This window comes from Salvelinus namaycush, chromosome 38 (assembly GCF_016432855.1).
Source record: "Salvelinus namaycush isolate Seneca chromosome 38, SaNama_1.0, whole genome shotgun sequence".
In the NCBI taxonomy this organism is placed as follows: domain Eukaryota; kingdom Metazoa; phylum Chordata; class Actinopteri; order Salmoniformes; family Salmonidae; genus Salvelinus; species Salvelinus namaycush.
Window position 1 is genome coordinate 22,278,117 of NC_052344.1, and position 16,902 is coordinate 22,295,018.

The 16,902-nt window shown below is 44.2% G+C and overlaps 1 protein-coding gene across 1 annotated transcript; it reads right to left on the reverse strand.

Moving 5' to 3' along the window:
* Positions 1-8,618: 8,618 nt before the first annotated feature.
* On the reverse strand, positions 8,619-9,917 carry gpr19 (G protein-coupled receptor 19). The gene has a single exon (XM_038978043.1). It carries the CDS (start codon positions 9,915-9,917, stop codon positions 8,619-8,621), a length of 1,299 nt encoding a protein of 432 aa, XP_038833971.1.
* Positions 9,918-16,902: the final 6,985 nt, after the last annotated feature.

Here is a 16,902-nt window from a genome sequence, read left to right on the forward strand (position 1 = left end):
GTAGTGTCCTCTCTACAATGTTCAGTTCTGTCTCCTGTAGTGTCCTCTCTACAATGTTCAGTTCTGTCTCCTGTAGTGTCCTCTCTACAATGTTCAGTTCTGTCTCCTGTAGTGTCCTCTCTACAATGTTCAGTTCTGTCTCCTGTAGTGTCCTCTCTACAATGTTCAGTTCTGTCTCCTGTAGTGTCCTCTCTACAATGTTCAGTTCTGTCTCCTGTAGTGTCCTCTCTACAACGTTCAGTTCTGTCTCCTGTAGTGTCCTCTCTACAACGTTCAGTTCTGTCTCCTGTAGTGTCCTCTCTACAACCCTTCAGTTCTGTCTCCTGTAGTGTCCTCTCTACAATGTTCAGTTCTGTCTCCTGTAGTGTCCTCTCTACAACGTTCAGTTCTGTCTCCTGTAGTGTCCTCTCTACAATGTTCAGTTCTGTCTCCTGTAGTGTCCTCTCTACAACCCTTCAGTTCTGTCTCCTGTAGTGTCCTCTCTACAATGTTCAGTTCTGTCTCCTGTAGTGTCCTCTCTACAACGTTCAGTTCTGTCTCCTGTAGTGTCCTCTCTACAATGTTCAGTTCTGTCTCCTGTAGTGTCCTCTCTACAATGTTCAGTTCTGTCTCCTGTAGTGTCCTCTCTACAATGTTCAGTTCTGTCTCCTGTAGTGTCCTCTCTACAATGTTCAGTTCTGTCTCCTGTAGTGTCCTCTCTACAACGTTCAGTTCTGTCTCCTGTAGTGTCCTCTCTACAACCCTTCAGTTCTGTCTCCTGTAGTGTCCTCTCTACAATGTTCAGTTCTGTCTCCTGTAGTGTCCTCTCTACAACGTTCAGTTCTGTCTCCTGTAGTGTCCTCTCTACAATGTTCAGTTCTGTCTCCTGTAGTGTCCTCTCTACAACCCTTCAGTTCTGTCTCCTGTAGTGTCCTCTCTACAATGTTCAGTTCTGTCTCCTGTAGTGTCCTCTCTACAACGTTCAGTTCTGTCTCCTGTAGTGTCCTCTCTACAATGTTCAGTTCTGTCTCCTGTAGTGTCCTCTCTACAATGTTCAGTTCTGTCTCCTGTAGTGTCCTCTCTACAACGTTCTGTCTCCTGTAGTGTCCTCTCTACAACGTTCTGTCTCCTGTAGTGTCCTCTCTACAACGTTCAGTTCTGTCTCCTGTAGTGTCCTCTCTACAATGTTCAGTTCTGTCTCCTGTAGTGTCCTCTCTACAACGTTCTGTCTCCTGTAGTGTCCTCTCTACAATGTTCAGTTCTGTCTCCTGTAGTGTCCTCTCTACAACCCTTCAGTTCTGTCTCCTGTAGTGTCCTCTCTACAACGTTCTGTCTCCTGTAGTGTCCTCTCTACAACGTTCAGTTCTGTCTCCTGTAGTGTCCTCTCTACAATGTTCAGTTCTGTCTCCTGTAGTGTCCTCTCTACAACCCTTCAGTTCTGTCTCCTGTAGTGTCCTCTCTACAACGTTCTATCTCCTGTAGTGTCCTCTCTACAACGTTCTGTCTCCTGTAGTGTCCTCTCTACAATGTTCAGTTCTGTCTCCTGTAGTGTCCTCTCTACAACCCTTCAGTTCTGTCTCCTGTAGTGTCCTCTCTACAACCCTTCAGTTCTGTCTCCTGTAGTGTCCTCTCTACAATGTTCAGTTCTGTCTCCTGTAGTGTCCTCTCTACAACGTTCTGTCTCCTGTAGTGTCCTCTCTACAACCCTTCAGTTCTGTCTCCTGTAGTGTCCTCTCTACAATGTTCAGTTCTGTCTCCTGTAGTGTCCTCTCTACAATGTTCAGTTCTGTCTCCTGTAGTGTCCTCTCTACAATGTTCAGTTCTGTCTCCTGTAGTGTCCTCTCTACAACGTTCAGTTCTGTCTCCTGTAGTGTCCTCTCTACAATGTTCAGTTCTGTCTCCTGTAGTGTCCTCTCTACAATGTTCAGTTCTGTCTCCTGTAGTGTCCTCTCTACAATGTTCAGTTCTGTCTCCTGTAGTGTCCTCTCTACAATGTTCAGTTCTGTCTCCTGTAGTGTCCTCTCTACAATGTTCAGTTCTGTCTCCTGTAGTGTCCTCTCTACAATGTTCAGTTCTGTCTCCTGTAGTGTCCTCTCTACAATGTTCAGTTCTGTCTCCTGTAGTGTCCTCTCTACAATGTTCAGTTCTGTCTCCTGTAGTGTCCTCTCTACAATGTTCAGTTCTGTCTCCTGTAGTGTCCTCTCTACAATGTTCAGTTCTGTCTCCTGTAGTGTCCTCTCTACAATGTTCAGTTCTGTCTCCTGTAGTGTCCTCTCTACAATGTTCAGTTCTGTCTCCTGTAGTGTCCTCTCTACAACATTCTTCATGTTCTCTGCTATCCACTTTGTTGTAATAATTTTTGGGGGTATTATTTTAGGGTTTAGGGGAGGGTCACTTGTTCAGGGAGGGTTTAGGTGAAATATATTTTACTGATGGGAAATAGTCCAAAATAGTCTAGAACAGAACAGACTGATTTCTGACTCTGTTCTCTCCATGTGGGGTAAAGGACTACGATTTATTCTGAGACAGACTGAGCTGTATATCTCTCTCTCTCTGGACAGACTGAGCTGTATATCTCTCTCTCTCTGGACAGACTGAGCTGTATATCTCTCTCTCTCTGGACAGACTGAGCTGTATATCTCTCTCTCTCTGGACAGACTGAGCTGTATATCTCTCTCTCTCTGGACAGACTGAGCTGTATATCTCTCTCTGGACAGACTGAGCTGTATATCTCTCTCTCTCTGGACAGACTGAGCTGTATATCTCTCTCTCTCTGGACAGACTGAGCTGTATATCTCTCTCTCTCTGGACAGACTGAGCTGTATATATCTCTCTGGACAGACTGAGCTGTATATATCTCTCTCTGGACAGACTGAGCTGTATATCTCTCTCTGGACAGACTGAGCTGTATATCTCTCTGGACAGACTGAGCTGTATATATCTCTCTCTCTGGACAGACTGAGCTGTATATATCTCTCTAGACAGACTGAGCTGTATATATCTCTCTGGACAGACTGAGCTGTATATATCTCTCTAGACAGACTGAGCTGTATATATCTCTCTGGACAGACTGAGCTGTATATATCTCTCTAGACAGACTGAGCTGTATATATCTCTCTGGACAGACTGAGCTGTATATATCTCTGGACAGACTGAGCTGTATATATATATCTCTGGACAGACTGAGCTGTATATATATATCTCTCTGGACAGACTGAGCTGTATATATCTCTCTAGACAGACTGAGCTGTATATATATATATCTCTGGACAGACTGAGCTGTATATATCTCTCTGGACAGACTGAGCTGTATATATCTCTCTGGACAGACTGAGCTGTATATATCTCTCTGGACAGACTGAGCTGTATATATCTCTCTGGACAGACTGAGCTGTATATATCTCTGGACAGACTGAGCTGTATATCTCTCTAGACAGACTGAGCTGTATATCTCTCTGGACAGACTGAGCTGTATATCTCTCTCTCTCTGGACAGACTGAGCTGTATATATCTCTCTGGACAGACTGAGCTGTATATATCTCTCTGGACAGACTGAGCTGTATATATCTCTCTAGACAGACTGAGCTGTGTATATCTCTCTGGACAGACTGAGCTGTATATATCTCTGGACAGACTGAGCTGTATATATATATCTCTGGACAGACTGAGCTGTATATATATATCTCTCTGGACAGACTGAGCTGTATATATCTCTCTAGACAGACTGAGCTGTATATATATATATCTCTGGACAGACTGAGCTGTATATATCTCTCTGGACAGACTGAGCTGTATATATCTCTCTGGACAGACTGAGCTGTATATATCTCTCTGGACAGACTGAGCTGTATATATCTCTCTGGACAGACTGAGCTGTATATATCTCTAGACAGACTGAGCTGTATATCTCTCTAGACAGACTGAGCTGTATATCTCTCTGGACAGACTGAGCTGTATATATCTCTCTAGACAGACTGAGCTGTATATATCTCTCTGGACAGACTGAGCTGTATATATATCTCTGGACAGACTGAGCTGTATATATCTCTCTGGACAGACTGAGCTGTATATATCTCTGGACAGACTGAGCTGTATATATCTCTGGACAGACTGAGCTGTATATATCTCTCTAGACAGACTGAGCTGTATATATATATATCTCTGGACAGACTGAGCTGTATATATCTCTCTGGACAGACTGAGCTGTATATATCTCTCTGGACAGACTGAGCTGTATATATCTCTCTGGACAGACTGAGCTGTATATATCTCTCTGGACAGACTGAGCTGTATATATCTCTCTGGACAGACTGAGCTGTATATATCTCTCTGGACAGACTGAGCTGTATATATCTCTCTGGACAGACTGAGCTGTATATATCTCTGGACAGACTGAGCTGTATATATCTCTGGACAGACTGAGCTGTATATATCTCTCTGGACAGACTGAGCTGTATATATCTCTCTGGACAGACTGAGCTGTATATATCTCTAGACAGACTGAGCTGTATATCTCTCTGGACAGACTGAGCTGTATATATATCTCTCTGGACAGACTGAGCTGTATATATCTCTCTAGACAGACTGAGCTGTATATATATATATCTCTGGACAGACTGAGCTGTATATATCTCTCTGGACAGACTGAGCTGTATATATCTCTGGACAGACTGAGCTGTATATCTCTCTAGACAGACTGAGCTGTATATATCTCTGGACAGACTGAGCTGTATATATCTCTCTAGACAGACTGAGCTGTATATATATATATCTCTGGACAGACTGAGCTGTATATCTCTCTGGACAGACTGAGCTGTATATATCTCTGGACAGACTGAGCTGTATATATCTCTCTGGACAGACTGAGCTGTATATATCTCTCTGGACAGACTGAGCTGTATATCTCTCTCTGGACAGACTGAGCTGTATATATCTCTCTGGACAGACTGAGCTGTATATATCTCTCTGGACAGACTGAGCTGTATATATCTCTCTGGACAGACTGAGCTGTATATATATATCTCTGGACAGACTGAGCTGTATATTTCTCTCTGGACAGACTGAGCTGTATATATCTCTCTAGACAGACTGAGCTGTATATATCTCTCTAGACAGACTGAGCTGTATATCTCTCTCTAGACAGACTGAGCTGTATATCTCTCTCTAGACAGACTGAGCTGTATATATCTCTCTCTCTGGACAGACTGAGCTGTATATATCTCTCTAGACAGACTGAGCTGTATATATCTCTCTAGACAGACTGAGCTGTATATATCTCTCTCTCTAGACAGACTGAGCTGTATATATCTCTCTGGACAGACTGAGCTGTATATATCTCTCTGGACAGACTGCCGATTTTGCAGGTTTTCTTACTTAAAAAAAAAAAGTAGACCTCTACATGCTTTGTATCATAGGTACACTTCAACTGTGAGAGACGGAATCTAAAACAAAAATCCAGAAAATCACATTGTATGATTTTAAGTAATTAATTAGCATTTTATTGCATGACATAAGTATTTGATTACCTACCAACCAGTAAGAATTCCGGCTCTCACAGACCTGTTAGTTTTTCTTTAAGAAGCCCTCCTGTTCTCCACTCATTACCTGTATTAACTGCACCTGTTTGAACTCGTTACCTGTATAAAAGACAGGTAAACAAGACATTTCGCTATACATCTGTGGGTAAATCTTACAATAGGTCCACATTGTAACTTGTAATGCTGCATTGTGTTTACACATCTGATGCTTTATTCAGTAGGTATTCATCAGTAGAAAGCAATGAGTATTCAAATCACAGTACAGACAGTAGTTTCACACACTAACAGAGACTAACAGAGTGTCTGGCAGGTTAGAGGCTGGGTTTAGTGTCAGGGGTCAGAGGTTAGGGGTCAGGGGTTAGGGTCTGGCAGTGACAGGTGATAGCAGCAGCAGCAGCTGCTAGAGAGTAGTCAAGGCCAGTGATGCTGCAAAGCGTTTCAATGACACTCCTTCATCGCCAACCAATCAGGTCCTCAGCCTGCTGCGTCTATCTGCGTGTAGCTCGGGGGAGGAACCAAAGACTGTCCAGTTAACGGCCGTCTGTCAGACCAAACACCTCAAGGCTTCAGCCTCCATGAAAATCACAGGGATCACAACAAAACAGCAATAACAACATTACATGTGTTATAACAGCGTTATAGAAGTATGAGATGTTACAATGTGTTATAACAGTGTTATAGAAGTATGAGATGTTACAATGTGTTATAACAGATGTCACAATGTGTTATAACAGATGTTACAATGTGTTATAACAGCGTTATAGAAGTATGAGATGTTACAATGTGCTATAACAGATGTCACAATGTGTTATAACAGATGTCACAATGTGTTAATAAGTGTTATAGAAGTATGAGATGGTACAATGTGTTATAACAGATGTTGCAATGTGTTATAACAGATGTCACAATGTGTTAATAAGTGTTATAGAAGTATGAGATGGTACAATGTGTTATAACAGATGTTGCAATGTGTTATAACAGATGTCACAATGTGTTATAACAGTGTTATAAACGTATGAGATGTTACAATGTGTTATAACAGATGTTGCAATGTGTTATAACAGTGTTATAGAAGTATGAGATGTTACAACGTGTTATAAATCTATGAGATGTCACAATGTGTTATAACAGTGTTATAAACGTATGAGACGTTACAATGTGTTATAACAGTGTTATAAACGTATGAGACGTTACAATGTGTTATAACAGTGTTATAGAAGTATGAGACGTTACAATGTGTTATAACAGTGTTATAGAAGTATGAGACGTTACAATGTGTTATAACAGTGTTATAAACGTATGAGATGTTACAATGTGTTATAACAGTGTTATAAACGTATGAGGACCATGTATATAATATAGGATCATGTTAACAGACTGCCCTACCTGAGAGAACCTTTTCCATACATACACTCTTTACTGTCATGGTCATATCATAGACATCCTACCACACGCATGTTAACAGGGTCATATCATAGACATCCTACCACACGCATGTTAACAGGGTCATATCATAGACATCCTACCACACGCATGTTAACAGGGTCATATCATAGGCATCCTACCACACGCATGTTAACAGGGTCATATCATAGACATCCTACCACACGCATGTTAACAGGGTCATATCATAGGCATCCTACCACACGCATGTTAACAGGGTCATATCATAGACATCCTACCACACGCATGTTAACAGGGTCATATCATAGGCATCCTACCACACGCATGTTAACAGGGTCATATCATAGGCATCCTACCACACGCATGTTAACAGGGTCATATCATAGGCATCCTACCACACGCATGTTAACAGGGTCATATCATAGACATCCTACCACACGCATGTTAACAGGGTCATATCATAGGCATCCTACCACACGCATGTTAACAGGGTCATATCATAGGCATCCTACCACACGCATGTTAACAGGGTCATATCATAGACATCCTACCACACACATGTTAACAGGGTCATATCATAGGCATCCTACCACACACATGTTAACAGGGTCATATCATAGGCATCCTACCACACGCATGTTAACAGGGTCATATCATAGACATCCTACCACACGCATGTTAACAGACAGACAGGGGAGTCAGAACCATAGACATGTTAACAGACAGACAGGGGAGTCAGAACCATAGACATGTTAACAGACAGACAGGGGAGTCAGAACCATAGACATGTTAACAGACAGACAGGGGAGTCAGAACCATAGACATGTTAACAGACAGACAGGGGAGTCAGAACCATAGACATGTTAACAGACAGACAGGGGAGTCAGAACCATAGACATGTTAACAGACAGACAGGGGAGTCAGAACCATAGACATGTTAACAGACAGACAGGGGAGTCAGAACCATAGACATGTTAACAGACAGACAGGGGAGTCAGAACCATAGACATGTTAACAGACAGACAGGGGAGTCAGAACCATAGACATGTTAACAGACAGACAGGGGAGTCAGAACCATAGACATGTTAACAGACTGTAGCAGACAGACAGGGGATTCAGAACCATAGACATGTTAACAGACAGACAGGGCATTCAGAACCATAGACATGTTAACAGACAGACAGGGGAGTCAGAACCATAGACATGTTAACAGACAGACAGGGGAGTCAGAACCATAGACATGTTAACAGACAGACAGGGGAGTCAGAACCATAGACATGTTAACAGACTGTAGCAGACAGACAGGGGAGTCAGAACCATAGACATGTTAACAGACAGACAGGGGAGTCAGAACCATAGACATGTTAACAGACTGTAGCAGACAGACAGGGGATTCAGAACCATTTACTTAACTAAAAATTATTTAAAGCCCAACTGAAGTCGTTTTTTGGAGTATCTGTACTTTGTCATCCTCAGAAATGTAGCGTCAATAGTTAAACCCTGTTTCCCTCCCCTCCTATCAGACGACGGTGTTGGGAGGGTTGGCTCTGATTGGTAGTTATACCCTCTCCCTCCCCTCCGACGAAGGTGTTGGGAGGGTTGGCTCTGATTGGTAGTTATACCCTCTCCCTCCCCTCCGACGAAGGTGTTGGGAGGGTTGGCTCTGATTGGTAGTTAAACCCTCTCCCTCCCCTCCTATCAGACGAAGGTGTTGGGAGGGTTGGCTCTGATTGGCCAGGCCAGCTTCTTCTCCTTGGCCTCGCGGTCAAACGTGTCGTAGACGGAGTCTTTGGTGAGCGTCGTCTTGGTCGCCACGGGGACGTCCACCACGCCCACGTAGTTGTTCTTGGCCACGCGGGAGCTGGCGGTGATGGTGTAGGCGTTGCTACGGTAACACTTCATAGAGGACGTGCAGAAGGTCTCCCTCATGCCGCGTCTGAAGTTAGCGTTGTAGACGGAGTAGAGGGACGGTTTGGAGGCGGCGGAGCTGAACGACACCCACACCACACAGCAGAAGACCAGAGCCCCCTGTCGGCTGGGGCCCGGGGCCTCACTAGGGTGCCACAGCTGGACCACGTAGAAGGGAGTCCAGGTGACGAGGAACACCACGTTCAGCATGAGAAACATCTTGATGGTCTTCACCTTCGTCCTGGGGACGATGTTCATGGTTCTCCTGACCGTGTGTCCGTCTGCGCCCATCCTCCAGATGTAGCGGACCACACGCTGGTAGAACCACACGATGAGGACGGCCGGGACCAGCAACCCCAGGAGCAGGTGGGCGGAACCGTACACCACGCCGTCCCAGCTTCCCGCCGGCAGGAAGAAGTCACAGTGCCCGCCCCCGTCCGCCGCCGCCGCCTCCGAGCCGTAGAAGAAAAGACAAGGAGAGACGAAAGCGGCGTCCAACATCCAGGAGGCCAGGATCATCCTCTTCGCTTTCTCCCTGGACACCTTGAAACTTAGTGGGTACACGATGGTGTAGAAGCGGTCCACGCAGATGGACAGCAGAACATACACCTGGACACCAGGACACAGGTGCTGCAGGTAACGAACAGCCTTACAGGCGGCAGCGCTGAGAGGCCAGCCTCCGCAGGTCACCTGGAGGAGGATGAAGGGAGCACAGCCCAGGGACAACAACAGATCAGCGCAGGCCATGGACACCACAAAGTAGTTAGTAGTGGACTGACTTCTTCTGCTACGGTGGATCACCACACACACTAGAGCATTACCCAGGATGGAGACCAGCCACAGGAGACTGAACACCAGCCCCAGAACAGCCACCTCCGCTGGGGTGAGTTCATACGACACCTGGGTGGTGTTCTGGAGGCCGGAGGAGGAAGAGGAAGAGGAGAGGGCATCGTGGTTATAGAGGAAGGGTGTGGCTGAGCTGGTGTTGCCATTGTCTGAGAGGTTAAAGGTCATGGGGAGGGTAAAGGAGGGAGAGAGGAGGGACAGGAGGGAGGGCTTGATGCTGTCTGTTGATTGGGCGTAGACCATGCCGCTACCGGGAACTGCACCACAGGAGACCTGCAGAGACAAACACACAAACAAGGTGTTGTGAGATGGAGCAGACATGGAAAACTTACTAAACAGTAGGTAATAAATATGGCTATATGCATTGTATGTGATATATACCTGTACGGAAGAGGACGTTCAGGGAAATAAGATACCGATCCTTCAGAAAGGAGTCACACCCTTTACACATGTATGTGATATATACCTGTACGGAAGAGGACGTTCAGGGAAATAAGATACCGATCCTTCAGAAAGGAGTCACACCCTTTACACATGTATGTGATATATACCTGTACGGAAGAGGACGTTCAGGGAAATAAGATACCGATCCTTCAGAAAGGAGTCACACCCTTTACACATGTATGTGATATATACCTGTACGGAAGAGGACGTTCAGGGAAATAAGATACCGATCCTTCAGAAAGGAGTCACACCCTTTACACATGTATGTGATATATACCTGTACGGAAGAGGACGTTCAGGGAAATAAGATACCGATCCTTCAGAAAGGAGTCACACCCTTTACACATGTATGTGATATATACCTGTACGGAAGAGGACGTTCAGGGAAATAAGATACCGATCCTTCAGAAAGGAGTCACACCCTTTACACATGTATGTGATATATACCTGTACGGAAGAGGACGTTCAGGGAAATAAGATACCGATCCTTCAGAAAGGAGTCCGGGACCTTTTACACATGTATGTGATATATACCTGTACGGAAGAGGACGTTCAGGGAAATAAGATACCGATCCTTCAGAAAGGAGTCCGGGACCTTTTACACATGTATGTGATATATACCTGTACGGAAGAGGACGTTCAGGGAAATAAGATACCGATCCTTCAGAAAGGAGTCACACCCTTTACACATGTATGTGATATATACCTGTACGGAAGAGGACGTTAAGGGAAATAAGATACCGATCCTTCAGAAAGGAGTCACACCCTTTACACATGTATGTGATATATACCTGTACGGAAGAGGACGTTCAGGGAAATAAGATACCGATCCTTCAGAAAGGAGTCACACCCTTTACACATGTATGTGATATATACCTGTACGGAAGAGGACGTTCAGGGAAATAAGATACCGATCCTTCAGAAAGGAGTCCGGGACCTTTTACACATGTATGTGATATATACCTGTACGGAAGAGGACGTTCAGGGAAATAAGATACCGATCCTTCAGAAAGGAGTCACACCCTTTACACATGTATGTGATATATACCTGTACGGAAGAGGACGTTCAGGTAAATAAGATACCGATCCTTCAGAAAGGAGTCACACCCTTTACACATGTATGTGATATATACCTGTACGGAAGAGGACGTTCAGGGAAATAAGATACCGATCCTTCAGAAAGGAGTCACACCCTTTACACATGTATGTGATATATACCTGTACGGAAGAGGACGTTCAGGGAAATAAGATACCGATCCTTCAGAAAGGAGTCACACCCTTTACACATGTATGTGATATATACCTGTACGGAAGAGGACGTTCAGGGAAATAAGATACCGATCCTTCAGAAAGAAGTCACACCCTTTACACATGTATGTGATATATACCTGTACGGAAGAGGACGTTCAGGGAAATAAGATACCGATCCTTCAGAAAGGAGTCACACCCTTTACACATGTATGTGATATATACCTGTACGGAAGAGGACGTTCAGGGAAATAAGATACCGATCCTTCAGAAAGGAGTCCGGGACCTTTTACACATGTATGTGATATATACCTGTACGGAAGAGGACGTTCAGGGAAATAAGATACCGATCCTTCAGAAAGGAGTCACACCCTTTACACATGTATGTGATATATACCTGTACGGAAGAGGACGTTCAGGGAAATAAGATACCGATCCTTCAGAAAGGAGTCACACCCTTTACACATGTATGTGATATATACCTGTACGGAAGAGGACGTTCAGGGAAATAAGATACCGATCCTTCAGAAAGGAGTCACACCCTTTACACATGTATGTGATATATACCTGTACGGAAGAGGACGTTCAGGGAGATAAGATACCGATCCTTCAGAAAGGAGTCCGGGACCTTTACACATGTATGTGATATATACCTGTACGGAAGAGGACGTTCAGGGAGATAAGATACCGATCCTTCAGAAAGGAGTCACACCCTTTACACATGTATGTGATATATACCTGTACGGAAGAGGACGTTCAGGGAGATAAGATACCGATCCTTCAGAAAGGAGTCACACCCTTTACACATGTATGTGATATATACCTGTACGGAAGAGGACGTTCAGGGAGATAAGATACCGATCCTTCAGAAAGGAGTCACACCCTTTACACATGTATGTGATATATACCTGTACGGAAGAGGACGTTCAGGGAGATAAGATACCGATCCTTCAGAAAGGAGTCACACCCTTTACACATGTATGTGATATATACCTGTACGGAAGAGGACGTTCAGGGAAATAAGATACCGATCCTTCAGAAAGGAGTCCGGGACCTTTTACACATGTATGTGATATATACCTGTACGGAAGAGGACGTTCAGGGAAATAAGATACCGATCCTTCAGAAAGGAGTCCGGGACCTTTTACACATGTATGTGATATATACCTGTACGGAAGAGGACGTTCAGGGAAATAAGATACCGATCCTTCAGAAAGGAGTCACACCCTTTACACATGTATGTGATATATACCTGTACGGAAGAGGACGTTCAGGGAAATAAGATACCGATCCTTCAGAAAGGAGTCACACCCTTTACACATGTATGTGATATATACCTGTACGGAAGAGGACGTTCAGGGAAATAAGATACCGATCCTTCAGAAAGGAGTCACACCCTTTACACATGTATGTGATATATACCTGTACGGAAGAGGACGTTCAGGGAAATAAGATACCGATCCTTCAGAAAGGAGTCCGGGACCTTTTACACATGTATGTGATATATACCTGTACGGAAGAGGACGTTCAGGGAAATAAGATACCGATCCTTCAGAAAGGAGTCCGGGACCTTTTACACATGTATGTGATATATACCTGTACGGAAGAGGACGTTCAGGGAAATAAGATACCGATCCTTCAGAAAGGAGTCCGGGACCTTTTACACATGTATGTGATATATACCTGTACGGAAGAGGACGTTCAGGGAAATAAGATACCGATCCTTCAGAAAGGAGTCACACCCTTTACACATGTATGTGATATATACCTGTACGGAAGAGGACGTTAAGGGAAATAAGATACCGATCCTTCAGAAAGGAGTCACACCCTTTACACATGTATGTGATATATACCTGTACGGAAGAGGACGTTCAGGGAAATAAGATACCGATCCTTCAGAAAGGAGTCACACCCTTTACACATGTATGTGATATATACCTGTACGGAAGAGGACGTTCAGGGAAATAAGATACCGATCCTTCAGAAAGGAGTCCGGGACCTTTTACACATGTATGTGATATATACCTGTACGGAAGAGGACGTTCAGGGAGATAAGATACCGATCCTTCAGAAAGGAGTCACACCCTTTACACATGTATGTGATATATACCTGTACGGAAGAGGACGTTCAGGGAGATAAGATACCGATCCTTCAGAAAGGAGTCACACCCTTTACACATGTATGTGATATATACCTGTACGGAAGAGGACGTTCAGGGAAATAAGATACCGATCCTTCAGAAAGGAGTCACACCCTTTACACATGTATGTGATATATACCTGTACGGAAGAGGATGTTCAGGGAAATAAGATACCGATCCTTCAGAAAGGAGTCCGGGACCTTTTACACATGTATGTGATATATACCTGTACGGAAGAGGACGTTCAGGGAAATAAGATACCGATCCTTCAGAAAGGAGTCCGGGACCTTTTACACATGTATGTGATATATACCTGTACGGAAGAGGACGTTCAGGGAAATAAGATACCGATCCTTCAGAAAGGAGTCCGGGACCTTTTACACATGTATGTGATATATACCTGTACGGAAGAGGACGTTCAGGGAAATAAGATACCGATCCTTCAGAAAGGAGTCACACCCTTTACACATGTATGTGATATATACCTGTACGGAAGAGGACGTTAAGGGAAATAAGATACCGATCCTTCAGAAAGGAGTCACACCCTTTACACATGTATGTGATATATACCTGTACGGAAGAGGACGTTCAGGGAAATAAGATACCGATCCTTCAGAAAGGAGTCACACCCTTTACACATGTATGTGATATATACCTGTACGGAAGAGGACGTTCAGGGAAATAAGATACCGATCCTTCAGAAAGGAGTCCGGGACCTTTTACACATGTATGTGATATATACCTGTACGGAAGAGGACGTTCAGGGAGATAAGATACCGATCCTTCAGAAAGGAGTCACACCCTTTACACATGTATGTGATATATACCTGTACGGAAGAGGACGTTCAGGGAAATAAGATACCGATCCTTCAGAAAGGAGTCACACCCTTTACACATGTATGTGATATATACCTGTACGGAAGAGGACGTTCAGGGAGATAAGATACCGATCCTTCAGAAAGGAGTCACACCCTTTACACATGTATGTGATATATACCTGTACGGAAGAGGACGTTCAGGGAGATAAGATACCGATCCTTCAGAAAGGAGTCCGGGACCTTTTACACATGTATGTGATATATATCTGTACGGAAGAGGACGTTCAGGGAAATAAGATACCGATCCTTCAGAAAGGAGTCACACCCTTTACACATGTATGTGATATATACCTGTACGGAAGAGGACGTTCAGGGAAATAAGATACCGATCCTTCAGAAAGGAGTCCGGGACCTTTTACACATGTATGTGATATATACCTGTACGGAAGAGGACGTTCAGGGAGATAAGATACCGATCCTTCAGAAAGGAGTCACACCCTTTACACATGTATGTGATATATACCTGTACGGAAGAGGACGTTCAGGGAGATAAGATACCGATCCTTCAGAAAGGAGTCCGGGACCTTTACACATGTATGTGATATATACCTGTACGGAAGAGGACGTTCAGGGAGATAAGATACCGATCCTTCAGAAAGGAGTCACACCCTTTACACATGTATGTGATATATACCTGTACGGAAGAGGACATTCAGGGAAATAAGATACCGATCCTTCAGAAAGGAGTCCGGGACCTTTACACATGTTGTTGTGTGAATTAAAAAATGGATTAAAATGGATTAAAATGGATTAAAATGGATTAAAATGGATTAAATCCAGATTTGTGTCACTGGCCTACCCCATAATGTTAATTTATGAATGACTACCTCTTCTCTGTAACCCACACATACAATTATCTGTACGGTCCCTCAGTTGAGCAGTGAATTTCAAACACAGATTCAAACACAAAGACCAGAGAGGTTTTCTAATGCCTCGCAGAGAAGGGCACCGATTGGTAGATGGGTAAAAAAAAAAGCAGACATTGAATATCGCTTTGAGCATGAAGTCATTAATTACACGTCGGATGGTGTATCAACACACTCAGACTACAAAATAAATAGTAATATTGTTTTATTGTCACATATAACGGAAAGGTGCAGTGAAATGTGTTGTTTTACAAGGTCAGCCATCGGAGTACGGCGCTCCCGGAGCAGATTAGGGCGAAGTGCCTTGCTCAAGGGCACATCGACAGATACAGGCGTCGTCCTTAACTCTGGAAACCGCTCAGGGAATTCACCATGAGGCCAATGGTGACTTTAAAACCGTTACAGAGTTTAATGGCTGTGATAGAACTGAGGATGGACCAAAAACATTGTAGTTACTCCACAATACTAACCTAAATGACAGAGTGAAAAGAAGGAAGCCTGTACAGAATACAAAATACTACAAAACATACATCCTGTTTACAACAAGGCACTAAAGTAAAACTGAAAAATGTTTGGCAAAGAAATGAACTTTATGTCCTGGATACAAAGCGTTATGTTTGGGGGCAAATCCAACACATCACTGAGTACCAGTCTTCATATTGTCTAGCATGGTGGTGGCTGCATCATGTTATGGGTATGCTTGTCATCGGCAAGGACTAGTGAGTTTTTTTTAAGGATAAAAAGAATCGGAATAGAGCTAAGCACAGGTAAACTCCTAGAGGAGAGATCAGTCCTATTCTAACCTGAGGAGAGATCAGTCCTGAGGAGAGATCAGTCCTATTCTAAACGGAGGAGAGATCAGTCCTGAAGAGAGATCAGTCCTATTCTAACCTGAGGAGAGATCAGTCCTGAGGAAAGATCAGTCCTATTCTAACCTGAGGAGAGATCAGTCCTGAGGAGAGATCAGTCCTGAAGAGAGATCAGTCCTATTCTAACCTGAGGAGAGATCAGTCCTGAGGAGAGATCAGTCCTGATGAGAGATCAGTCCTATTCTAACCTGAGGAGAGATCAGTCCTGAGGAGAGATCAGTCCTATTCTAACCTGAGGAGAGATCAGTCCTGAGGAGAGATCAGTCCTATTCTAACCTGAGGAGAGATCAGTCCTGAGGAGAGATCAGTCCTATTCTAACCTGAGGAGAGATCAGTCCTGAGGAGAGATCAGTCCTGAGGAGAGATCAGTCCTATTCTAACCTGAGGAGAGATCAGTCCTGAGGAGAGATCAGTCCTGAGGAGAGATCAGTCCTGAAGAGAGATCAGTCCTGAAGAGAGATCAGTCCTGAAGAGAGATCAGTCCTATTCTAACCTGAGGAGAGATCAGTCCTGAGGAGAGATCAGTCCTATTCTAACCTGAGGAGAGATCAGTCCTGAGGAGAGATCAGTCCTGAACTGATCACGTCCGTCCGTCCGTCCGTCCGTCCGTCCGTCCGTCCGTCCGTCCGTCCGTCCGTGTGTGTGTCCTTGGAAAGATCAACATGTGTTTGTACCCAGAGGAAACTGAATCAGCAAGGCCAGCTCCCTATATTTCATAATGGCGAGGAGGAACATAGTCATTATTGACAAGGCCTCAGGAAGAACAGCTGTCCCTGGGCTCT

Excerpts from the sequence above, each read along its gene's own strand:
- gpr19 (XM_038978043.1), bottom strand. The coding sequence starts at position 9,917 with ATGGTCTACGCCCAATCAACAGACAGCATCAAGCCCTCCCTCCTGTCC.